This window comes from Trachypithecus francoisi, unplaced genomic scaffold (genome assembly GCF_009764315.1).
Source record: "Trachypithecus francoisi isolate TF-2019V2 unplaced genomic scaffold, Tfra_2.0 Lachesis_group5, whole genome shotgun sequence".
Taxonomy (NCBI): domain Eukaryota; kingdom Metazoa; phylum Chordata; class Mammalia; order Primates; family Cercopithecidae; genus Trachypithecus; species Trachypithecus francoisi.
In genome coordinates, this window is record NW_022681470.1 from 67,029,786 (window position 1) to 67,057,485 (window position 27,700).

Here is a 27,700-nt window from a genome sequence, read left to right on the forward strand (position 1 = left end):
CCTGATGTGATTATTCCACATTGTATGCCTGTATCAAAATAGCTAATGTACCCCATAAATATATGCACTTATATATATACACCCGTAAAAAATTTAAAAAATTAGTAAATACAGAGTAATCATTGTTTCTTTTACATTTTTGTCATTTCCTGGTTAAAAAAAACTTTATCAAATTGGTATTATTACAAAGTTGGAGGTCTCACTTTACCTGACTTCAGGTTGTATTGCAAGGTGTTAGTAAACACAATAGCATAGTATAAAAATAGTCACAGATCAGTAGAATAGAACAGAGAACCCAGAAATAAAGCCACATACTTACAGCAAACTGATCTTTGTCAAAGTCGACAAAATTATGCACTGGGAAAAGGACACCCTATTCAGTAAGTGGTGCTAGGAAAATTGGATTGCTATATGCAAAATGAAACTGGACTCCTGACTCTCACCATATACAAAAAATAACTCAAGATGGATTAAAGCCTTAAATGTAAGTCCTGAAACTGCAAAAATTGTAGAAGAAAATCTAGGAAAAACTCCTCCCGACATTGGCCTAGACCAAGAATTCATGACTAAGACTTTTAAAAGCAAATGCAACAAAAACAAAAGTAGACAAATGGGACTATATAAACTAAAAAGCTTCTGCACAGCAAAAGAAATAATCAACACAGTGAACAGACAACCTGCAGAATGGGGGAAAATATTAGCCAACTTTGCATCTGATTTTAGGTCTAATGTCCAGAATCTACAAGGAATGCAAACAACTCAACCAAAATCCCTCAAATAACCCCATTAAAAAGTGAGCAAAGGAAATGCACAGACATTTTACAAAGGAAGACATATAAATGTCTAAGAAGCATATTGAAAAAATGCTCAACATCACTAATCATCAGAGAAATGCAAATTAAAACCACAAGGAGATACTGTCTTACACCAATCAGAATAGCTATTATTTAAAAGTCAAATAACATCTAACCTGGCCAGTGTAGTGAAACGCCGTCTCTACTGAAAATACAAAAATTAGCTGGGCATGGTGGCATATGCCTGTGGTCCCAGCTACTCGGGAGGCTAAGGCATGAGAATCGCTTGAACCCAGGAGGCAGAGACTGCAGTGAGCCAAGATCACATCACTGCACTCCAGCCTGGGCAATAAAGCGAGACTCCGTCTCGAGAAAAAAAAAAAAAGTCAAATAACAGATATTGGCAGGGATGCCGAGAAATGGAAACACTTATATGCTGTTGGTGGGAATGTAAATTAGCTAAGCCACTGTAGAAAGCAGTTTGGAGATTTCTCAAATAATTTAAAACAGAAGTACCATTTGACCTAGCAGTCTCATTACTTGAGAGAGAAGAAATCATTTTGTCAAAAAGATACCTGCACCTGTATGTTTATTGCAGCACTATTCACAATGGCAAAGATACGGAATCAACCTAAGTGTCCACCAACAGATGACTGGATAAAAAAATGTGTGTGTTTATTTATTTATTTATTTTTGTTTGTTTGTTTTTGCTTGAGACAGGGTCTCGCTCTGTCACCCAGGCTGCAGTATAGCGGCACGATCATAACTCACTCATCCTTGAACTCCTGGATTCAAGTAATCCTCCTTTCTCAGCCTCCCAGGTAGCTAGGACTACAGATGCACACCACCATACCTGGCTAAAAAATGTGGTTTATATAACCATGGAATTTCACTCAGCTATAAAAAAGAATGAAATCTTGTCTTTTGCAGCAACATGGTGGGAACTGGAATGGAGGACATTATTTTAAGTGAAATAACTAAAAAACAAAGTCAGATGCTGCATGTTCTTTTGGGTAAGTGGGAGATAAATAATGTGTACACATGGACATAGAGAATGTAATAATAGATATTGGCGACTCAGTAGGATGGAAGTGTGAGAGAAGGACGGGGGATGGGAAATTACTTAATGGGTACAGTGTACACTGTTCTGGTGATGGCTGCGCTAAAAACACCACTATGCAATGTATCTTTGTAACAAAATGGCACTTAATCCCCCTGAATTTACAGAAAACAAGTAAATAAAAGGCAAATGTAACCATGCTTGCTTAAGAAAACTGATGGGGGAACAAGATGGCCTACTAGATGCAGGGAGGAAGTAGCATTCACACTGAGAGAGACCAAATTATTGACTAAACCACCTTAATTTGGGCAGATCTTCAAAGAGAAAAAGCTGAGAGTGGATGGAAACACTGAAGCTGAGCATGAAGGGGGCGGAAGCTGGGAACGCTGTGTAGGATAACTGAACCCTTGGACTAGTTCCTGGCCCCTAAGAGCTCCTGGGAAAGAGGCGAATGAAGGACCTGAGGGACAGCTCACTTTCAGCACTGACCCCTAGGATCCTAGTTACAGGGTGCCTCGAGTCCCCTGTGGACATGTGAGCTGGCAGAGGGATCTTGCTGGGGATAGGCAGAGACTAATTTTCAGATGTTGCAGAGCCTGGGAGTTTTTGTGGGCTGGGTAGCTCTGTCAGAGAGTGGCCATAGATGCCTTTCCTCTAGGGCTCTCCATCTCCCTTCAGGAAGTGCCAGCCCTAACTGACCTCTGAGCCAGAAGAGAGTGGGGCTGGCTTCACTATGGAACAGGGGCACATTTGTTGTGCTAGCTCTCTTGTCAACTGCCTCTCCCTGGACCTATGCCTAGCTGCCCCACATGATTGAGTGTACTGTGTAGCATCAGCAGCGCAGCCTGAGTGCTTGGGGTCAGATTCCAGCTGTGCTGAGGAATTGCAGGTGTTTCTGGGCCACTGGGAAAAGAAATAAGGTGAAACATTGCACTCAGGCTGCGCTGCTGATGCTACACAGCTTGACATCTGGGTACCCCCAGAGCTGCAGCCTGCAGCCAAGATCTGTGGCCAGCACATGAGCTGGGGAGGAGCCTGTACCCTTAGAACACTGAGAGGGGTGACACGCATGGGTTCCTGGACCAGGGTGGGAACCAGACATGCATTTCTCCTTACACAGGGCCTGTCCAGAAGGGGTGTGGCATATTTCCCTGTTGCAACCTCTGCTCGGGGGACCTGGCAGCCTGGAACACCTAACAAAAGAAACTCGGGCGTGGACGCCCATGATTGGAGGGAGTTCCCTAAAGTGGACCTGGTGAGGCCATCTCTTCTTCTCCCCTTCTCCCCGTCCCCGACCTCCCCACTGCAGAGCACACCAGTGAAAGTGAGGAAGTACAAGAGTTGTGTGGCTCAGTATTAGCCTAGCTACTGGCCATTACTCTTAACTGCCAGCTACTGGATTCTAGCCCAAACTGCAACACCAAAAATCTGCTGATATATACACCCGTGAAACCAAGTGCAGGTGTGTACCTACACATAAAGATGTTGTACAGAGTCCTAGTCCTCTGAAAGCACCCAGAAACGAAGCTATATACAGTTAACACTGCAAAACACCAACCCTCCAAGATGAGAGTCAGTGCTAGAACTCTGGCAATTCAAAAAGCCAAAGTGTCCCCCTACCTCCAAATGAATCCACTAGTTCCCCAGCAATGGTTCTTAACTAGTTTGAAATGACTAAAATAACAGTCATGGAATTCAGAATCTGGATGGCAGGGACGCTCATTGAGATTCAGGAGATACGTGAAACACAATCTAAGGAATCTGGTAAGATGATCCAAGAGCTGAAAGAGGAAATAACCATTTTAAGAAGGAACCAACTGAACTTCTAGACCTGAAGAACTCATGACAAAAATTTTGTAATACAACCAGAAGTATTAACAGCAGATTAGAACAAACTGAGGAAAGAATCTTAGACTTTGAAGACTGTTTCTTCAAGGCAACTCTGACAAAAATAAAGAAGAAAGAATTTTTTAAAACTGAAAAAAAAAACTCTGAGAAATATGGGATTATGTAAAGTGATTAAGTCTAAGACTCTGGCATTCCTGAGAGAGAATGAGAGAGAAAAATAACTTGGAAAATATACTTGAGGGTGTAGTCCATGAAAATTTCCCTAATCTTTCTAGAGGTTGACATGTTAATCCAATAAATACAGAGAACGCCAGATAGATACTATAGACAGGAACCATCACCAAAGCACATAGCCATCAGATTCACCAAGGTCAACACGAAAGAAAAAAATCTTAAAAACAGCTAGAAAGAAGGGTCAAGTCACATGCAGAGGGAACCTCATCAGGTTAGCAGCAGACCTCTCAGTAGAAACCTTACTAGCCAGATGAGATTGGGGGCCTGTTTTCAACATCCATAGAGAAAAGAAATTTCAACTATTTCATCTCTCTTACCGAACTAAGCTTCATAAGTGAAAGAGGAATAAAATCTTCATCAGATTTTAAGCAAATGCTGAGGAAATTTGTTTCAACTAGACCAGCCATATAAGAAGTCTTTAAGGGAGTGCTAAACATGAAATCGTAAGAACAATATCTGATGCCACAGAAACACACTTAAGCACATAGCTCACAGGTACTGTAAAGCAACTATGCAATCGGTTCTACATAACAACCAGCTAACAAGATGATGACAAGATGAAAATCGTGTGTATCAATTCTAACCTTGAATGTAAAGGCACTAAACACCCCACTTAAAAGACACAGAGTGGCAAGATGGATAAAAAGAGAAGGCTCAACCATCTGTTGTCTTCAAGAGAACCATCTTACCTCTCGTGACACCTGTAGGCACAAAGGAAGGGGATGGAGAAAGATATACAAACAGAAACCAAAAAAAGAGCAGAAGTCACTATTCTTATATCAGATAAAACATATGTTAAGCCAGTAAAAATTAAGAAGAATGAAGGACATTACATAATGATGAAAAGTACAATCCAACAAGAAGACTTAATTATCCTAAATACATAGGCACCAAGCATTGGAGCACCCAGATTCATAAAACCAGTTCTTCTTGTCCTACGAAAAGACATAGACAACCACACAACAATAGGGTGAGACTTCAACACCCCACTGATAGTGTTAGATCATCAAGACAGAAAACTAACAATGAAACTCCGGCCTTAAACTCAACATTTGACCAATTGTACCTCATAGACATCTACAGAACACTCCACCCAACAACTACAGAGTATATGTTTTTCTCATATGCATACTGAACATATTCTAAGAGCCAGCACATGGTCAGTCATAAAGCAAATTTCAGTAAATTAAAAAGAAAACTCAAATCATACCAGCCACATTCTGAGACCACAATACAGTAAAAATAGAAATCAACATAAGGAAGATCTCTCAAAACTGCACAAGTACATGGAAATTAAACAACTTACTCTTGAAACTCCTGGGGGAATGTTGAAATTAAGGCAGAAATGCATTATTTGAATTTAATGAAAATAGGGACACATCTTGCTAGAATCTCTGGGATGCAGCTAAACCAGTGTTAAGAGAACAGTTTATAGCCCTAAATGCCTTCATCAAAAATTTAGAAAGATCTCAAATGAACAATCTACCCTTGCCCGAAAGGAACTAGAAAAGAAGAAAAAATACCAGCCCAAAGCTAGCAGAAGAAAAGGAATAACTAAAATTAGAGAAGAATTTAATGAAATTGAGCTGCAGAAATCCATACAAAAGATCAATGAAATCAAGAGTTGGTTCCTTGAAAAATTAAACAAGACTCATAGACTGCTAGCTAGATTAACAAATACAGTTGGAAATGACAAAGATGGCATGTAAGTGATCCCACAGTAATACAAAAGATCCTCAGAGAATAATGTGAACAACTCTATGCACACAAAGTAGAAAATCTAGAGGAAGTGTATAAAATCCTGGAAACATGCAGTCTCCAAGACTCAATAAGAAAGAGATTGAAATCCTGAACAGATCAATATCAAGATCTGAATCTGAATCAATAATAAAAACCCTACCAACCAAAAAAGCCCTGGACCGGATGGATTCACAGCCAAATTCTAACACACACACAAAGAAAGACTGATGCCAATCCTACTGAAAACTATTCCAGGAAATCAAGGAGGAGGGACTCCTCCCTAACTCATTCTACAAAGCCAGCATCATCCTAATACCAAAACCTGGCGAAGACACAACAACAACAACAACAAAAAGAAAACTTCAGGCCAGTATCCCTGATGAACATAGACACAAAAACCCTCAGCAAAATACTAGCAAATCAAATTCAGCAGCATATCAAAAAGTTAATTTGTGATGATTAAGTATCTTTCATTCCTGGGATGCAAGGTTGTTCCAACATACATAAATCAAAAATGCTTCACTGCATGAACAGAATCAAAAGCAAAATCCACATGATCATCTCAACTGACACAGAAAAAGCTTTTGATAAAATCCAATATCCCTTCGTGACAAAAACCCTCACCAAACTAGGCATCAAAGGAACATACCTCAAAATAATAAGAGTCATCTATGCCAGACTCATAGCCAACATCATACTGAATGGGCAAAAGCTAGAACCTTTCTCCGTGAGAACTGGAACAAGACAAGAATGTCTACTGTTAACCACTCTTATTCAACACAGCACTGGAAGTCCTAGCCAGAACAATCAGGCAAGAGAAAAATAAAAGGCATCCAGATAGGAAAAAAAAAGTCAAATAGCTTCTTTTGCTGATGATATGATTCTACACGTAGAAAATCCTAAAGACTCCACCAAAAGGCTGCAAGAACTGATAATTTTAGCAAGGTTTCAGGATACGAAATCAATGTACAAAAATCAGTAGCATTTCTATACACCAATAATGCCCAGACTGAGAATCAAATGAAGAACACAATCCCATTCATAATAACCACACAAAAAATGAAATGCCTGGGAATACATCTAACCAAGGAAGTGAAATGAAAGATCTCTATAAGGAAAATTAAAAAACACTACTGAAAGAAATTGGAGATGACACAAATAAATAAGAAAACACTGTTCTCATGGATTGGAAGAATCAATATTGTTAAAATGGCCACACTGCCCAGTGAAATCTACAGATTCAATGCTATCTTTATTAGACTACCAATGTAATTCTTCACAGAATTAGAAAAAAAGGCCATTCTAAATTTCATATGGAACATTGGATACCCAGGGAAATAAATATGAGAACAGTGGACACTGCACACTACTAGAGAGGGCATGGGGGCATGGGTTGTAAAACTACCTATTGGATACTGTGCTCACTACCTGGATGCAATATAAATAACCATGTAACAGGTCTGTACATGCACCCCCCGGTATCTAAAATAAAAGTTGAAAGTAAAAAAATTATTATTTAAAATTGCTTTATTACTCTGAAGTTGGATATTTTTTCAATTTTAAGAGTGATTTAACTTTTAAGAAATAAACATTCCTCTTTAGTGATGATTCCATGGAAATTATTCTTGAAGATTTATTAATGCTCTTTATTTAAAAAATTAAAGGCTTTTTTGAGTAATTATTTAATATGTTAAATTTTGCCCTCTTTTTTGTTTAACTTTGAATTTTGATTGTTTTTAAGACAGAGTTCTCATATTTGTACATAGGAAAAAGTATTAACCATTTTTATTTCTAGGATTTTTTTTGTTTAATTTTATATAGCATTTCTATACACCAATAACGAGTAGCTGAAAAAGGCCAAGAAGGCAATCACTTTTACCACAGGTATGGAAAACAAAATAAAATAATAAAGTTAGCCATGAAAGTGAAAGACGTCTGTGAGGAAAACTGTGAAACACTGATAAAAGAAATTGAAGAGGACCCAAACAAATGGAAAGCCATCCTATACTCATGGATTGGAAGAGTTAGTATTATTAAAATGACCATATTACACAAAGCAGTCTACACATTCAGTGCAATCCCTGTCAGAATATCCATGTCATTTTTAACAGAAATAGAGAAAACAACTCTAAAATTTGTATAGAACTAAAAAAATAGCCCAAATAGCCAAAACAATCCTGAGCAAAAAGGATAAAGCTGGACGCAGCATACTATCTGACTTCAAACTACAAGGCCATAGTAACCAAAACAACATGATGTTGATATTAAAGCAGACTCATAAACCAATGGAATAGAATAGAGAACCCAGAAATAAACCTACTTATTTATATCCAACTGATTCTGACAAAAGCCCCAAGAACATATTTTGTGGAAAGAATAGCCTCTTCAATAAATGGTGTTGGGAAATCTGGATATTCATATGCAGAAAAATGAAACAGTATTCCTATCTCTCACCATATACATACATGAACTCAAGATTGATTGAAGACTTAAACGTAAGACCCGAAACTATAAAACTACCAAAAGAAAAAAGGAGAAACACTTCAGGACATTGGGTTAGGCGAGATTTTATGGCTAAGACCTCAAAAGCACAAGCTAAAACCCCCAAAATAGACAAATGGAACTATATTAAGCTAAAAAGCTTCTGCACAGCAAAGGAAACAACAGAGCAAAAAGACAACATGTTGAATGGGAGAAAATATAAAATAATAGCAGACTTTATCTGACAAGGAACTTATATTCAGAATTTACAGGAAACTCAGTGGTAGAAAAATAAATAACCCTATTAAAAAGTGGGCAAAGGAGATGAATAGACATTTCTGAAAAGACAGTTTGATACCACTGATCATCAAGGAAATGCAAACCAAAGCCACAATGAGATATCATCTTACACCAGTTAAAATGACTATTATCAGAAAGATAAAAAATGACAGATGTTGTCAAGGACGCAGAAAAATGGAAATTCTTCTACACGGTTGGAGGGAATGTAAATTAGTACAGCCACTATGGGAAACAGTATGGAGATATCTCAAAAAAGTAAAAATAGAACTACCATACAATCCAGAAATCCTTCTACTGGGTATTTATCTAAGGGGGAAGAAATTAGTTTATCAATGGGATACCTGCATCCATAGTTTCTTGCAGCACTATTCACAATAGCACAGATATGAAATCAATGTAAGTGTCCATTTTCAGATGAATTGATAAGAAAATGTGGTACATTTACACAATGGAATACTATTCAGCCATAAAAAGAGTGAAACCTTGTCATTTGCAGCAATGTGAAAGGAACTAGAGGTCATTATGGTAAATGAAATAAGCCAGGCACAGAAAGGCATTGCATGCGCTCACTCATATGTGGGAGCTAAAAAAGTGGATCTCATAGAGGTAGAGAGTAGAATAGTAAATATCAGAGGCTCAGAATGGTGTGTGTAGTAAGGATAGGGGAATAAGAGGTTGGTTAATGCATATGAACATAGTTAAATAGAAGGAATAAGTTCTAATGTTCAGTAGCAGAGCAGGGCGACTAGGTAACAACAATATATTGTATATTTCAAAATCTAGAAGAGAGGACTTGAAATGTTTCCAACACATGGAAATAATAAATACTGGAGGTGATGGATACCTTGAAGTACTCCAAGTTGGTCATTCTATTCTTGTAACAAAATATCAGATGTACCCCATGAATATGTGCAAAAATTATGTATTAATAAAAATGTTTTTAAAGTTTTGATTTTATTTTTATTTTACAGATATTTGCAAATGTATGCAAATACATTTTTTATGTGGTATGTCAAGTATTTGCTTTAAAATTGTATACGTGTATATTTATGGTTATCTCCCTATGTTCATGTACGGTATTCTATATTTGTAAGTATTGTATTAGTCCAGACAATTGAATCCTGACTGCCACTTAACGGCTTTGTGAATTTGGACAAATTATTTCATTACATGTTTCGGTTTCCTTTTCTGCAAGGGTAGTAGAGTTGTTGTGAAACTTGAATGAAATTATACGTGTAAAATACGTGGGATAGTGCATGATGCAGAGTAAGCCTTGAATTACTTTTGTTGTAATTTTTATTAGACTTGCCAAAGTATGTTCATCTTATTTTAGTCCTCCGTCCTCATGCGCGCGTACACACATACACACACACAATCTAAGAAAATGTTCTTAGATACTTCTGGTGCTTTTATTGAATTTAATTTATTGCTGTTTTTCTTTTTATGCCCTACTACTTTCTTTAGGGCTATTTTATGCCTTCTTTTCTTTTTTTTCTTTTCTTTCTTTCTTTCTTTCTTTTTTTTTTTTTTGAGACAGAGTCTCGCTCTGTCGCCCAGGCTGGAGTGCAGTGGCCGGATCTCGGCTCACTGCAAGCTCCGCCTCCCGGGTTCACGCCATTCTCCTGCCTCAGCCTCCCGAGCAGCTGGGACTACAGGCGCCCGCAACCTCGCCCGGCTAGTTTTGTATTTTTTAGTAGAGACGGAGTTTCACCGTGTTAGCCAGGATGGTCTCGATCTCCTGACCTCGTGATCCACCCATCTCGGCCTCCCAAAGTGCTGGGATTACAGGCTTGAGCCACCGTGCCCGGCCTCTTTTTTTTTCTTGAGGCAGAGTCTCACTGTGTCACCCAGGCTGGAGTGCAGTGGCACGATCTTGGCTCACTGCAACCTCTGCCCTCTGAGTTCCAGAGATTCTCCTGCCTCAGCCTCCCTTGTACCTGGGATTACAGGTGCCCGCCACCGCACCAGGCTAATTTTTTGTTTTTTTAGTAGAGACAGGGTTTCATCATCTTGGCCAGGCTGATCTTGGTCTCCTGACCTCATGATTCTCCCACCTAGGCCTCCCAAAGTGCTGGGATGCCTTCTTTTTAAAACTTGTTTCTGTGTGCCTCATAGTTTTCATCCTTTTGTGATTAAAAACACATTTTAAGACTGAATTATGTTTTTCATTAACCTCTTAAGAATGAAGTTTTATTGTTAGAATAATAAAGGACTCTTGTTTTCACTGAGGCTCATGGAGGCTAGAAATTGAATGTTGGTTTGAATCCAGGGCAACCTAAAACCTCTGCTTTAGTGCTGAAATAAAAGCAAACAACTTTGCTGTGTTCCTAATTTTAAAGTGAATACTTTTGAATTGTAATATATTCTCATGAATTTTTTTTGCTATATTATTTTGGCTGATTTCTTTTATCAGGCTAAGTAAGTTACCTTCCAGTTCAAATTTACTAATTTTTTTCTTTTTAAAATTATAGGTTGCTGTTGAGGTTTCTTAATAACTTTTTTTTTTTTTGCCCTGTTGAAAGGGTGTCTTGACTCCTTTAACTTGTTAGTGTGATGAATTCTATCAGTTGATTTTCTAATGTTACATTATTTTTACATAGTGGGGATAAATCTAACTCTGTCTTGATGTATTTCTCCGTGTATTTCTGGATTTGGGTTTTAGTATTTATATTTTACATTTATATTCATCACTTTAAATTACATTTATATTCATAATTATTGCCTAGCAATCTATCCCAAATATCAGTGACAAATAAAAATAAGCATTTATTTTCATAGATCTGAGAGTCAGCTGGCTTCCTGCCTTTTTGAAGTATACATGCTAGTGCGGGAAGACAGATAACAAATGATGTAAAAAGTAATAAATTATTTGATATTTTAGAAGATAAGAGATACAAAAAATAAGCTAGCGAAAAGGTGAGGTATGGGTGTTAATGGATTGCACTTTTAAATATTGTTGACAGAGTTGTTCTCATTAAGAAGGTAATGTTTAAGCAAAGACTCAAAGGAGGTGAAAGAATCAGCTATGTGAATACCTGGGAAAATGCCATCGAAGCAGAGGGGGAACATCTGGGGAAAAACAACCTAGCTAATACTTGAGAAACATCAAGGCAGACTGTGGAATGAGCTAGTAGGGAAGTGGTAGGAAATGAGGTCAGAGTAGTCATAGAGAGCCAGATCATGCAGGAAATGAGGAGCCATTGGAAGGTTTTGACCAGAGGACAGTCAGTTCTGATTTATATTTTGAAGGGCTCATTCTGGACACTGTGGTAAGATTAGACTGAGAGGGACAAAATTATAAGTGGGTCATTCAGATAGCAGCTCTTGCAGACTGGAATGATTCACCACGTATCACCATAACCAAGATAAACTGCCCATAAGAACTATACATTTTTTAAGTTCTTTTTAAATTTTGAAACAAAATAAAGAATAATATTTAAAAGCAAGCACCTGTGTAACTAGAACCCAGGTAGAGAAGTAGAATGCTGCCATTTCTTCAAAAGCCCCCATGCACTCTTCCTTAGTATTATCTCTTTTCTGCTTACTTTTATGGACATTAATTTTGCTTGCTTTAAGTTTTACCACCTAAGTACACATCCTTGAAATATTAGTTTTGCCTGTTTTGAACTTTATATTGGAATCTTGCCCCTTCTGCCTTGCTGCTTTTGCTTAATCTCTTGTTTCCAAGATTCAGTTTTTTGCATGTAACTATTATTCATTCATTTTTATGGCTACATAATTTTCTAGTGTGTGAGTATATATCCATGACTTTTTTTCTCTGCTGTTGAGTCTCAGATTTTTATCGTCTGAAAGATTTCCAATTGCGCCACTTCCTCACGAATACTTCATATTACAGGATCTAAATTTTGGCCATTCTGGAATAATGATATTGCTTTATGATGTAATTTGAAGTTTTCTGATACATAACAAAGTTGAATACCTTTTCATACATTTATTGGCCATTTTTATTTTATCTTTCGTGATAACCCTGATCAGGACTTTGCCCATTTTTTTGTGCTGTCTTTAAAAAAATGTTTTTACACATTTTTAATATATTTAGATGTGAGCCTTCTCCTTCTGATTATGTGTTGCAAATACATTATTCCATATAATATATTAATTGGCTTCCCTAGTCATTATGAGATATCTTTTGATGATCAGAAATTTTAAATTTTAATGTAATAAAATTTATCAGTATTCGCTTTTGTGATTTATGCTTTTTACGTCTTGTTTAGTAAGAAATCCTTTGCCTTGGGATCATGAAGAAAAGTATTTGTATTTTTTTCTGCAATATTGATTGGCTAACACATTTCACACTTAGATCTATAATCTATCTAGAATTGGTTTGTATGTAAATTCATTTTTCCCTTATATTCTCGATTTTCCAAACACAATGCATTGAAAACATGATCCCTCACTCACCCACTGCTCTGCAGCCAACTTTGTCATACATCAGAATCCATGTGTGCAAGGGTCTGTGTCTGGCCTTTTGGTCTGTTATCTATTCCTGTGCCAATATCATCTGGTTTTAATTATTCTACTTTTAAAATAATTATTTGTATCTGGTAGAGTTTCCTCCCTTTAGTTTTCATTCTGTGCCTGCCAAGAAACCTTTTAATTACTGTTTCAGCTTTTCAGGTACTCTAATACCAGGAAGATATGTGTGTTCTGGTTTGACATTCTGTTAACATTTCTGTTATTCTAATGGAGTTTTCTCCAGTGTAAATTTTAAGTTGTTCATATATCCTCTGCCATTTGAATTTATTTGGCTACTGTGTAACAGGATCTAAATGCTAGATTCTTTACCTCTATTCATTTTTTTCCTCACATAGGCCCTCTAGGCCCTGAAAAAAGACAAGTTTTTGGTCTTCTAAAAGTGAGGATAAGACAGTAGACTGTGATGAACTCATCAAAGATCAAACTGTTCTGGAAAGCAGCTTGCTGACCAGTCACTTGCTGGCAATGCTTCTTAACTTGCTCTCTTTAAGCCATTGCACTATATTCTTTAGCAGGATTAGGAAACAGTTTCCCTTTTAAAATGCATTAAATATTGCAAAAATCCTTACAAATATTGATTTTAATATTTTTCCCACATAAATTTAATTTTATTCACAAATGATTTTTTAGTTTTTTTTTTTTTAACAAATGCTGTTTCTGTTTGTTTTCTTCTGCTTTTTAAATTTTTTTTCCTTATTGTGAAAGTCTTCAAATGTATTTTTACTAGGTGTTCTCAGTTTTACTTTGAAATTGGAGACCATAATTGCTTCATCAGAATCAGATAGCATAATAGAATGATTAGTTTTCACCAGTTAGAAACGTTATACTGCTGATTTCTATTTGACTTGTATTATATTAATTTTTTTCCTGACACATTTTGCTGAGCCAACATTTTCATTAACATTTATTAGTGTTTGGCTCCTAATGGAGTAGTAATCTTGAAATTATCCATACTGAATTTCATTTTGTTTTGATGTGTTATTTCTTTAATATATTGAGGTCCTTAGTGTATCTTAATTTCTTTCAGCGAATTAGCAGTCATGCCCTACCTAGTATTCCTAGGACCTTCTACAAAATTAATGAACATATTCTCAATTCCTTTATTCAGGTCATTGGTAAGGGTATTAAGTAACATGGGTTTATGTATTTCCCAAAATATCTAACTAAAATGGATACCACTGAAAGACGTGTCATGGTATACCACCAAATTTTACATCTCTTAATTTCATCGTTTCATTGCTTATCTTTTCTCTTTTTGATTGACAGATTCTTTCTTCAGTTAATGTTGATTTGGTTGCTGGTGACCCTTGTAGCACTACTTCTTACTTTATAATACCTTACTTATTGAAAGTGCTCCTACTTTATTTTAATTACTTAAAATTTGTATTTCAATCTCTAAGGACAAAGACTCAAACTGTTTCTCACATGATTCTGCTCCAAAACTGCGATGCTTGTTCAGAGGTTACTCAGAACTCTATCAGTACCTGAACTTAAAGGATTGTATCTTCTTTGCAAAGCTCTTAGAGTAGTTTTTCTTTAAAATTTCAAATATTTTTGCTTTTACTATATCTGATACAGATATATCAACAAAGAGGTAGAATGGTATCACTTTGCAAATGGAGTTACACATTTTTTATTCTATATGCATTGAGAATGCAAGTGAATAGAACATTCCAATTGCTATATTCAGGTGGGAACACAGTATGATGTTGATATTGAGCTCTTGTCATCACTAAAGTATGCTGGACTCATTTATTTAGTGGATAAGAAAACATGATATGCTGGTAAGGTTAGATGAACCTTTGATTGCCTATTTATGTGTTTGTACATAGCAGATCTATTGAACCCTTCAGTGTTTTCAGCAAAAGCTACTTCTCTTCAGAATGGATCAGGCTTAGTAAGGGGAAAGATAGTTTTAGAGTGAGTGACAATGTTTTGATCATTTCAAGAAGAGAACCAGGTGTCCTAATATTAAAATTTAAGAGGAAGATGGTATCTCTCTGAGAGATCTGAATGAAACTGCTTTGTATTTACCAGAATTTTGATGGGTTTGAACTAAATCTTGAAATAAGCATATCTAAAACTGTGGTTGACATCACAGATTGGCTTTAACCAGAATATTCTCCTGCGGCTGGTGTTGAATTCAAAATCTTACTCATAGTCACTCAGCAATGAAGATCTTATTGAAAAGAAAGAGCAAAGAATCATTGAAAAAGTAAAGGAGAGGAAGCGGTGACCTTAGATATTGCCCATGCCATTTCTCATTTAGGTAGTTTTAAAGGAATCCATACACATTGAATAGGTAATGAAAAATTTGAGATAGTCAACCCTAATTTGTTGTTCAAAAAAATGACTGTGCTTTGCTATAGAGAGATTTGCCAGGAAAATAAGTTTTTCTTAGTCTAAACTTCATTGGAATCATAATTCTAAAGCCTCAATCAAAACTGTCCTTGAAGAAGAGTCTCTGCCAGAGATTGACACAGTTTTATATTAAGATTTGGTTTAAACATATGAAGTACACTAAGTATTATTAAGTAAGAAGTATGTGGTTTAAATATACTTTATATTTGGTTTTCCATACTTGATAAGTGTTTGGGTTTTCTGTTTTTTCCAGTTCCTTCAAGATTGATTTATGGTTTTTTGTTATGATATTCAAATGAAATTTCAATTTATTGCATTGTACTTAGAGGAAATACAGGTTCAATCTATTCATGGCTTGAACTCTGAAACAAGTTGAGTGGCATGTCTTTTATCAACCTGACCAGGTAGGTAACTGTTTCTCTTAGAGGGCATTTTTTTCCCTAAGATCTTAGTTTTTCACATCACTGCCATCTGTGCCTTCATCCGTTGTCCCTTTAAGTTACTCACCAGTGAATTGTGTTACTTCTGTCAGTAAATGCTCTTTGTAATGATTGGTTTTTATAAAATATGGGGTTAACAGCTAGCATTGCTACATTCTTTTTTTGATTTACATATATTCTTTCCAGTTTTGTGTCATTTATAATGTAATATAAACATTTCAGGGAAATTTTATTTGTGAACTAATTGAAATATTATAAAAGGAAACTGAAACATATTAACCTTCTGTTTTCCTAAATTATCTCTTAGAATTATGAATAATTCTCTATGTCCAAACCCAGAGCAAAATAAATTATAGCATTTTTCTGATTAAAATATGGGGAAAATATTTAGAGCTAATTAAATGTAAAACACATATATCTTTTTCAATGAAAGTTGCCTTTGATAGTTCACATTTTAGTCAAGAGATAGAATTGCATCTATTAAATGAATTATTAAGGTATCCATGACATGGAGTTAGAGGATTAGTGTTTCATGCCCAGCAGGACAAATCAGCAATACATCCCTTATAATGCAAATTGTAAGTTGTTGCTTTTTATCTTTTTAAAAAAATAATTAGATGAAACAGAGGTGCTTTTTGTTTAATTTTGCATTTAAGATATAATGAGTAGAATAGTCTTGCAAATTTTGTATTAGAAGTTATAATTAATTTGTTTTGATAGAAGTATTATTTAGAGTATTATTGTGGTCCAAGTAAATCAAAATTGAAAATGTGTTGGTTTAGTAGATAAATATCCCCCATATGTTTAATTATTTTTATGTATATCCTAGAATTTTTCTCAGAAAAAAATTTCTTAGCTAGAAAATGTTCTTTCGTAACAAAATATGATGCAGAATTTAAGTGAATTCTACAATACTTGCAAAGTTGAAATGTATTTACTCTTGCTTTGACTTTAGTAAGATTGTAATTTTATCATTTTTTTAATGACCAACTTATCTGTAAAAATTAAAATGAATTTTACCACTGTTACTGAAGCTTAAAATTTTAAAAATTGGTATTTTTAAAGTTTATTTTTTGTAAACACATACATTTATTTCTAAATATAAAGATAACTACCAGAGCCAGTTCAGTATACATAGCACAAATAATCATTAGTCTTGGAAGGACTAAACTTTCTACATTTTCTGGTGAGATACTGTACCTAGTGCCCCTTCTCACTTTGCAGTATGATCTTTAGGTAATTCATATAGTGGATGATATAGCTCACAGAGAGCAGTTAATATTCTTTATTGAGCACTACTAATGAATATCAAGCTTATTTTCTATAGAGTACCTTTAGTTTTTAAATTCGTATGTGTTTTATTAGCTTTTCAAATGTGGCATACAAGGATGTATGGCATATTTTGGTTTTTCAACTTAATTCTAAATTCTAAAATATTTTGAATAGTAACTTGAATAGAAAAAAATTATGATTCCAGTTTTAAAATTCATGTATTTACTTTGAGGAAGCTGAAATTGCTTGCTATTTTTTAACATATGTAAAAGCTATAAATAAAACATTTGCACATAATATATATAGTAAGCTATGTTACTTTGGTCACATAGCGTTTTCTTATCTTTTATATACAGGTTGGCATACAAGGAGCAGTATTACTTGGTGTTTAAGATCATGGATTCTGGAATCAAAATGTCTAGGTTCAAATCCAGGTTCTACCACTTCATAGATTTGTGAACTTGGACAACTTAATTATTCTCTGGACTTCAATTTACTAATCTAAAGACTAAGATAATATTATAGTATTTATCATAAAATTGTCTTCAGCATTAAATTTTAAAATGAGAGCAATTATAACAATATCTGGCAAATGGGAAGCTAAGAGATTAGCAGTTAACAGTTTGGGTTCAGGAGTCATTGTGCCCAAGTTCAAATCCAGATTGTGTCACTGAATAAAAATTTTAAGATCTTGAAGATTTTACTTACTCTTTGTGAACCTCCGTATCTATATCTGTAAAATACGATTGCAGTGAGGATTAAGTAAGATAATGCTTGTAAAGCACTTAAAATAGTCACTGTTAAATAATAAGCACTTTTTAAGTGTTTGATATTGTTCAGGTTTTTAGTTGGTCTTGGTTTTGTTGTTTACCACATTAAGACTTTGCAAATTTGGTTGGGAAAACAGTGCATTAGTGAAATTTGAGTTATTGACTATATTCAACAAATTTAATTCTTCAAATGTGTAATATTAACCTAAACTAATTATTGACTGTGTGCTTTTAAATAGAATTTGTTTTTTCTTTTTGAGATGGAGCCTCACTCTCTCTCAGGCTGGAGTGCAGTGGCGCGATCTTGGCTCACTGCAACCTCCGCCTCCTGGGTTCAAGCAATTGTCCTGCCTCAGCCTCCTGAGTAGCTGGGATTACAGGTGCTCACCACCACACCTGGCTAATTTTTGTAGTTTTAGTAGAAATGGGGTTTTGCCATGTTGGCCAGGCTGGTCTTGAACTTCTGACCTCAGGTGATCCACCTGCCTCAGCCTCCCAAAGTGCCGGGATTACAGGCGTAAGCCACCACACCTAGCGTAAATGGAGATTTTGAAGATCCTCCTTAAGAGGCATATGTATTTAAATAGATTTATTTTCCTGCAGTGGATGGCCTAGAATGCTTGAAAGAAGGTAGCTTCATTATAGATAAATTAACCATGTTTTTAGAAATACTTATGCAGAATGACTTTCTAAGCAGATTCATAGTATAAAAAGATTTTAGGGGGAAATTCTACTCCTATAATGAATGAGAATATATTTTTTATTAGTGAGGTCTAAATCTGTGTAATTTTTTAATTGATGGTGTACAGCAGGGGTGTCCAATCTTTTGGCTTCCTTGGGCCACACATAAAATACACTAACGATAGCTGATGAGGTAAAAACAAATTGTAAAAAAAAAACTCATAAGATTTTAACAAAGTTTACAAATTTGTGTTGGGCTGCATTCAAAGCCATCCTGGGCTGCATATGGCCGGAAGGCCATGGGTTGGACAAGCATGGTTTACAGTGTTCATATCTTTAGTTTAATTTCAGTGTATCTTCTATTGCAGTTTTATGTACAGGTGGGATTTACCAAATGTTTTTATACTCAGAACTGTTACTGGCTAACTTCTGGTATCATTATAATATATTTGAAATAATAAATATTAGTTTAGTTCTCAGCTAAGGATGAAAAATGAGCTTGAAGATTTTAAATATTTTTATTAGAAGATATTTTATTTCTTGTCTATGACCACATTACTGTTTTAAAATTGTAAATAGATAAAATATTTTTAATGAATGTAAAAAACAGGCATTCAGTCAGGGAATTGTGTGAATAGTATGTTTACAGCAGGCATATTTCACCTTTTCCTAGTGGAGCAAGCTGCTTTTTTTTTTTTTTTTTCAATTTGTCTGATGCCACAGTATGTATTTATCTAAAGGTATGTAACATAATATATTTACCATTAATAAAGCCTGGTACCTGCATTTGCCAGCTTGGTTTTATTTAGTGAGTGAAGTGTTTCATGTGGAATAAGAGGAACAAAAAAGAGGGAAAATTTTCAAATTTTGTTAACTAACCTGACCTTTACCAGAACATCATACTCATATTTCCCTCTGTGAAATATTCTGTTGGCATTTCCAATGTAGCATGTCAAAAACTAAACTAATCATCTGTCATTCTCCTTCTGTTTTCCTCTTTCCTCCCATGCTCTAATCCAAATGCCTTTCTTCTCATATTTTTCATTCTGGTTAGTGCATTACCATTTACCTGGTCACTCAAAGCAGAAACTTTAGAATTAACCTCAACTCTTCTTTCTTATTCTCTAAATTTACGTAAGTGGATCATTATCAATTTTCTTTGAACAAAGACTAGATTTCACCTTTCTCTGTTACCACTGCTGCTACTTAAAGAACTGAAGATATTTTACCACTGTTGACTTGCTACCATATTTCAGTTTTCTAGTTGTTTTAACCAATATAGTTCTACAAGGCATACTGTAATGCCAGTAATCATGTTACTCCCCAAATACAACATTTTTTGGATGATATTCAAGATTCTTTGACAATATGGACCTTGCTTTCATCTCCAGTTACAGCTCCTCTGATATATTCTTGAGCTTTCCTGAATACACATGTGTTTATTAATTCATTCATTCATCCATCCATTTGTCCACAGATGTTTATATGTCAGCTATGTGGTGCTGTCCTAGGTACTTTGAAGATACAGAGGTAAATGAATATGACAGCTGTGATTATTGCCCATTAGTGCTTATAGAATGCCAGGTATATTTTACCAGGTGTCTTATTAAATGCCAGGTGTCTTTAACCATGCTATTTCAAATGTACTTTTACTATTTATAGAGTTTCTATTAATCTTTTATACCCTATTCAAGTGTCATCTCTTCTAAAGCATTTTGTGACTTTCTCAGGTACTGGTTCTTTGTGTTCCAGTAATAATTTATATTCATATCTCTATTATAGTATTTACTATATGTTACACTTACTTGCTTATAGTGGATCTCTCCCACTAGGTTGAATTTTTACAATGGGCAAGAGAAAGATGAAAGAGGAACGTAGAAATAAGAATTGAGGCAAAGGATAGAAAGAGGCAAGAAGAGGAGAGAAGGTAAACAGAAGCAGTATGAGTAGTAGTTAAGACACAGACACTGGGGCCAGACAAGGTTTGAATCCTGACTTACTATCTGTACACATAGTTTAATATCTCTTTGTCTCAATTTACAATTGGGACGATAATAGGATCATTGTGAAGATTAAATGGGTTAATATATATAAAATGCTTAAAACAGTGAGTGGTATATAGTATATGCTATATGTTTTTGTTGCTATTTTTGTTATCGATAACTAGCTTTCTTAAGTGACATGAGCTACATTTTCTCTTTCATTTAGTTTTCCAAGACATGGGAGATTTTCAGTCTGCATATCTAATCCTGTGTAGCCACTTAAGGCATTAAATGTCTGAGTGTTTTGAGCCTGGACTAAAAGAGGAACTCCTATATATGTTTGTTATTACAATGTAATATTGAAATACTGCTCTTTTTTGCCTCTTCATACCAGATTATGTTCTACTTCTGATTTTCCTGGCTATCTGAAATGTTGATTTTAGTTATTCTGTTTTCATTTTTACTCCACATCTCAGGCTTGATACATACCACTGTTTTTATGTCATATACCTTAGCTTCTTTTATTAAAATAGTTTTCTTTGCTGGCTGTGCTTCAGCCTGAGGACAAGACAGGCAAGGCTAATATCTGGCTATAATTTCTTGGTTCTAGGAGCAAGATCTGTCCTTCAGCACCAGCCTGATATCCAGCTAGCACTCCTACCATTCCTCCTGCCTCCTACTCTCACTCCTCCTCTCACTCCCATTGCCCCTGCCTTACAGTGTTACTCTGCTTCATCTTCTACTGCAACACCATTGACCCAGCTTTGAAAAGATATAATGTCTTATTCAGTTCTATACCTCGTATGCCTAACTTTTATAAATAATGAAAAAGGAAATCAAAGCACTCATCATTGACCAATTGGTGACTTCATTTTTAACAAATGAGTTAAGATACTATTTGCCATCGCTCTCTGATTTAAGAAAGAATCTTAGAGAAAACAACATTTTAGTTGCTGCTTGAATGATGGAGGAAGAAGAGTAGATTATACAGGGATCTTTGTAGGGGTGTTTGAAACTTAGAAACATTCTCAGCTAGTACTTGAATATTATCTGTAAGACATGGAGGATACAAAAACTTAGCTCCTGTTTAACTTCAAATGACTGATATAGTGACAAATAATAAAAAAGTTGAAAGGAAAGAAAGATTGCCAAGGACTGGAGAAGCTGTCTTTTGTCTTTTCCCACTGTATAAAACCTCTCTAGGTGATTTCATATATTTGCTTGAGACCGAATTCTCTTGAAAATCTAGTGGCTTATCATAACAGAATTTCATTCAGTTTCTGGAATATAACATGATCTTCTGTCTCTGGGCTTTTGCACGTGTTATTTCTGCCTGAAGTAATTCTTATTAATTCTTAAAATATAATCATAGAGTCCATAACTTCCAGAAAACCTTTCTTGATCTTTCAGCACTGGAATAAGTGTTCCTGTGGTTCTCATAGTCCCTGTTCTTTCCCAATCATAGCCTTTATTACACTATATTGCCTTTATTACACTGTGTTGTATCGTCCTCACCAGATTGTTCAAGGAACTCAGGAACTGTTTATATAACAATGCCTGGTATATGGTTGGTGCTGCAAATATATAAGTTGGTTGAGTGAACGAGTAGGATGTAGTAGAGAGGCGTTGGTTGTTCCAGGCAAGGGAAGAGGATCAATAAAAACAAGGAGTGTGGTATTGAATATTGCAGATTCTGTGGCAATGAGTATAACATTTGACTGGAGTATACTATTGAAAAGAGAGGCTGGAGCTTTAAATGCCACATTAGGGAGTACAAAGTTTATTTACTAAGAAAGAGCGATTGAAGCTTTTAGAGATAAAAATAATGATATGTGTTCTCATAAATTTTGTTAAGTAATATATCCGTGTGTGGGATATAACTTTTTTCTAATTCTTCTTTTTTTTTTTTTTTTTGAGACTGAGTCTCACTCTGTCACCCAGGCTGGGGTGCAGTGGTGTGATCTCGGCTCACTGCAACCTCTGCCTCTCAGGTTTAAGTGAGTCTCCTGCCTCAGCCTCTTGAGTAGCTAGGATTACAGGTGCCCGCCACCATGCCTGGGTAATTTTTGTACTTTAGTAGAGACAGGGTTTCGCTGTGTTGGCCAGGCTGGTCTCGAACTCGTGACCTCAAGTGATCTGCTCACCTTGGCCTTCCAAAATGCTGGGATTACAGACATGAGCCACCGTACCTGGCCTTTTTTCTAATTCTTATTTTCAAATTTTTGCAGTGCTCTTCGATGGATGAAACATATGATGACTGCCTATTTTATAGACTTCTGTCTTTTTTTTTTTTTTAAAGACAGGGTTTTGTTCTGTTGCCCAGGCTGGAATGCAATGGCACAATCTTGGCTCACCGTGGCCTCTGTCTCCCAGGTTCAAGCGATTCTCATGTCTTAGCCATCCAAGTAGCTGGGATTACAGGCATGTGCCACCATGCCAGGCTAAGTTTTGCATTTTTAGTAGAGACAGGGTATCACCATGTTGGCCAGGCTCGTCTTGAACTCCTGGCCTCAAGAGATTTTCCCCACTTGGCCTCCCACAATCACACCTCCCACAGGGATTACAGGTGTGAGCCACTGTGCCTGGCTGACTCCTGTTTAGATTAAGATTGTTCCTCCGAATATTTCAGGAAACTTAGAAAGTTTGAATGAATGCTGCTGAATAGATTGAACAACTTCATCAAACTTTGCAGTTTGTTTTTCTTATAAACGAAACTATTTTTAAACTATGACAATTAAAAAATATGATTCAAATAAGGTAGTAAGCTAACTTATGTTTGGGGTTTCCTTCTTATTTGTAGCTTAAAGAAAAATAAATGCTTACAGCTGTGACTTTTTTTTCTCTAGTATCTCCAGAGGCAGTTGGATTTTTGTCAGCTGTTGGGGTGTTTATTATCTTGATGCTGCTCCTTTTTCTCTATATTAATAAGAAGTTCTGTTTTGAAAATGTTGGCGGGTTTCCAGATCTTGGTTCAGAATACAGTACAAGGAAGAATTCACAAGATAAAATTTGTAAGTATCATATTGCTGCTTCTCTTGTTTGTTGTTTTTATCTGTACTATTGCTTACTTATTTTAATATATGCAATAAAAAGGTTGGTTGTGACATACAATAAACTAATATTTGAGCTACTATTCTGTAAAAGATCTGTTGAGTAAATTATGTTCAGGTGTCCTTCTGTTGTTCATGAATTGCTATTACATAAAGGTGAAGTGTCTACTATCACAAAATGACATTTTAATTTTCATATGTAAGATATACTTTTGATCCTATAATAGGAACAGATACGCTTGAGGAAGAAGGAAGTATGTTGTTACTTTATGCAGCATACTTCCATTGTCCAAGAAGCTCTTTAGAGAACTTTTTTCTCCACATCCCTAGAATGCTTTTGAAAGTGTTCACCCTTTTTCTTTACCTGCTATTTAATTTTCAGCTAATGGATAATTTTATTGTTTAGAGGAGTTGGAGGTGGTTCTACTTAGTAACTTAATTTATATATAAATTGTGATGATAAAAAATAGTGTTCTGCTCCCTCCCTTGGCACCATATATTATAGTGTTACTGGATACTAGGAAAGATGAGGGCTGTAATACCATTCTTTCTCTTATGGAAACATTTTCCTTGGAGTGTTTTTTTAATTACTACAAGAGTTTTTAAAATGTTCTATTTCCAAAGACTGGTTTATAAAAATGATAGCAGAAACGAATTGGAAATTATAAAAGCAAAGTGTTAATTTAGAAGAATATGACGAAAAATAGCTGAGAAATCTTGCTTTACTTATCTGTGTAAAGAGATAAGTGTTGGAGATATGCTTTTCTCTTATATATGGTAACTTAAAAGGTGATAGCCCTGTTACTTACAAGGATCTATTAGTTATTAAATTATATTTTGTGACTTTTGCATTAAGAAACTATAAATAGTATTTTATACAGTTTTAATTTGGTTAAGTTCAATGTTTCTTATAATCCACTCCAGTCCTGCTTTTTGATCATTTGTGCAGAAAGAACTGGCTAAAAGTATCTCTTTACTGGCCTTTGGTAATTCTCTAGTTCAGCGTTTCTGGCTTTTCCTTTGTTTAATGACAACTTTGTACAAATTTTATTAAGTACTCCCAAAGAGCTTTTTGTTTATGTGGATTTTATCTATTGATATGTACCATATTAGAGTTAAAACTGAGAAAATTTAAAATATTTATTTTTTAAAAAAACAAGACTATTACACATTAATATAAATAACATATTTAAATTTAAAAAAACTATCTTCCAAAACAAAAAGAAAATGGGGGAAAAATGGTGAGAAGAATGATTTTGTTTTATACTTTTTGCAAATCTTTTTAATGACTAGCATAATGGAAGACAGTTGGGATTCTCATTTCTGCCTCTACATTCAGTCTGTCATGTAGCCTCTGGATAACTCGTGTTCACTTGTGAGCCAATGAGAATGAAAAAGTTAAGTACCCCCTTGCTGTTATTGTAAAACTAGTCTTGACCTTGAGGATCCCTTGAAAATGTCTCAGGGAACTTTATTTTTCTAAGCCTTGTTTTTCTTTCACTTATTAAATAGGAATAATAATATTTACCTCCTAGAATTACTGTAAGATCAAGTAGGATAAAATGTGTCAATTACAATGCCTTGCATATAGTAGCCACTCAGCAGATGTCCACACTTCCTCTCCCCTAATCTTACCACTAGCCAAAATTGTTTAGATATTTCCCTCTAATATTTTTCTTAATTTGAAATGATACTGGGTAGTTTATTAGTAAGATAGTGTAGTTCCCTTACATAGACTATTAATAAGCAAACTAAAAGTACATAATAAAAATCCTTTTTATACTTCTTCTTTCAGGTATAGAATAAAAACCAATAGTATTTGAGGGAAAAATATTGTCTTGCTGCTGTTGCAATAGCTGTGGAGTGAGAAAAAAATGTCATAACGTTTAAACCAAGCGATTTGATTTTTGTTTTTCGGAAGAATCTTTACTTCAGCATATTTCTTTCAATGCATAATGTATTTACAGAAAGACTGAAAGCTACAATGTGAATTGCTAATATTGAGCTGACGAATAGCAACATTTAAGTAAATGTTAAATTCAAGTTCCAAAGTGGTTGATATTTTGAGAAGAGAAAATTCCGTTATTGTACCTTTTAGGAACAAGGAATTAGAAAATGACATTTTTCAGAAATTTCCAACAGAATCTGCCTTCAGTGTCCTCTCTGGTAGACACAATCAGTAGTGCTGTAGAGGATTTGACCACTGCTGTTGGGGAGGTCAGCTATGCTTTAACTGACTCAGTTGCTGAGCAGGTAACAAGTATGATAAGTGGCTTTCGCCCAGAAGAGGAAAGCTCTGTAGCAGAAGAAGCTGTAGACACTTCTAACCAAAAAAATGTTGGGTTAACAGAAGTCTCCAAAAACACTAATTGTCAGAAAACACAAGCCAATTTAGAGCATAGAGCAAAGCAAATAAATACTTGCAAAACTTCAGTTTCACAAAAGCAAGATCAAGGTATATATGAAGAAAGAGTATTTAAACATGTTAATGATAGACAACAGACTCTATCAGGATATCAAGGTACTGGTAATACTGGTGATTCTTCTTTGAAAGGCTACATGAATAATGGTGGGATATCAGTTATCAAACAGAATACAAGGGCTGGATCTATTTGTCAAGAAAGTACCAACAGATGTAAAACAATTGGACTAGGAGTTTCCAATAATGGTAAGAAGGATTTAAAGGAGGTAAGATATCACGAAATGAAAGGAAATCAGAAGAATGCCAATGGAATAAACAAATTGTATGAGCAAAAGAAATACGTTGGTACAGATAATCGTGAAAAGGAAGAATATACTAAATCTCAACATGTATGTTTGGGAAGAGATCAAGAGAATATGGGGCATTTCAATAAATATAAACATCTTCCCAATTTAGGGGATTCAGATCATTTAAAGAAAGCTGAAAAATGTGTTAAAAGTAAAACATCTAAAGGGAATGAATGTTCAGGAAATGAATGTTCTTTAAAAGGTATTTTGACAAGCAATAGACATATGACACAGAAATCCATTATAAAAGAAGACATACATCCAGCACCATCAACTAATTCTAAAGATAAGTTATCTGGGAAAATTGAAGAACAAATAAATTCAAAGAAATACTGTAAAGTGAAAGAAGACATAAAACCGAAGAAAACTGAGGCAATTTCTGCCAAGAAAGGAACAGTAAAGAGTAAAGATGAAAAATATTCTAAGATAATACCAGAAAAAGGTGAGGTCTCCTAATGTTGGTGTGAATGATTAAATTTTCTCTTAATTTTTTAAATTAGTAAAACATCATCCAAATTTCTCAGCTTTCCTATTCATGTGTCTACATTTAAGACTTTCTTGAATCCTTTTACTGGGAAACATTTTTAAAGCCATTCAGTATTTTTTCTAAAATCACTTTAAGAGCATTCATGTTATTTGTGCCGCTAAGTATTGCCGCTGGTCCCTGCATTATTTGGCCAACTTTTCAGCAGCCCTAGTTTTTCTTACTGTCCCTATTATGTATGTAATCGTAGCAGAACTGAAAAGTTTTCTTAATGTCCTCGTGATCCGCCCGCCTTGGCCTCCCAAAGTGCTAGGATTACAGGCGTGAGCCACTGTGCCCGTCCATTCTAGCAATTTTTTGATTGTCAGTATTAGTGATCTTTGGTAGGCCTAGTTTAGTTCTGATAGACTTATACTGCTTAAAGTAGCACAAATTAAAAAATAATGTAAAATAGTTTACATATTATTTTATTCAGAAAATAATGGTAGAATGGACACTCATAATAAATACATTACAAGTAGCATGTAGAGTTTTTAACTTTTTAAATTTGTTTTCATTAAGAAGCATGCTAGTACCTAAAGAAACCAAATATTTCTAACATATTCCACAATATAGTCAGTACTAAACTTACGCATGTTCCCAAATGATTTTCAAAAGCTTTTTGATCCATAGGTTAACCCTTCATTTAGCTGAACGGTGATATTACTGGTACCTGTGTTCCAGATTCTGACACAGGGTTTATAAGGTATAGAAAAAGGAGGAAGGCTGGGCATGGTGGCTCACGCTTGTAATCCCAGCACTTTGGGAGGCTGAGGCAGATGGATCACGAGGTCAGGAGATCGAGACCATCCTGGCCAACATGGTGAAACCCCATCTCTACTAAAAATACAAAAATTAGCCGGGCATGGTGGTGGGTGCTTGTAATCCTAGCTACTCG

General features: G+C 35.3%; 1 protein-coding gene across 3 annotated transcripts in view; it reads left to right on the forward strand.

Moving 5' to 3' along the window:
• SYT14 (synaptotagmin 14) overlaps positions 1 to 27,700 on the forward strand; it is a 227,062-nt gene that overhangs the window by 45,369 nt on the left and 153,993 nt on the right. For all 3 annotated transcript variants that reach the window (XM_033197016.1, XM_033197018.1, XM_033197017.1), the window contains one exon: positions 23,307 to 23,471. In XM_033197016.1, coding sequence (XP_033052907.1) covers positions 23,307 to 23,471 — 165 coding nt within the window. The remainder of the gene's footprint in view (positions 1 to 23,306; positions 23,472 to 27,700) is intronic.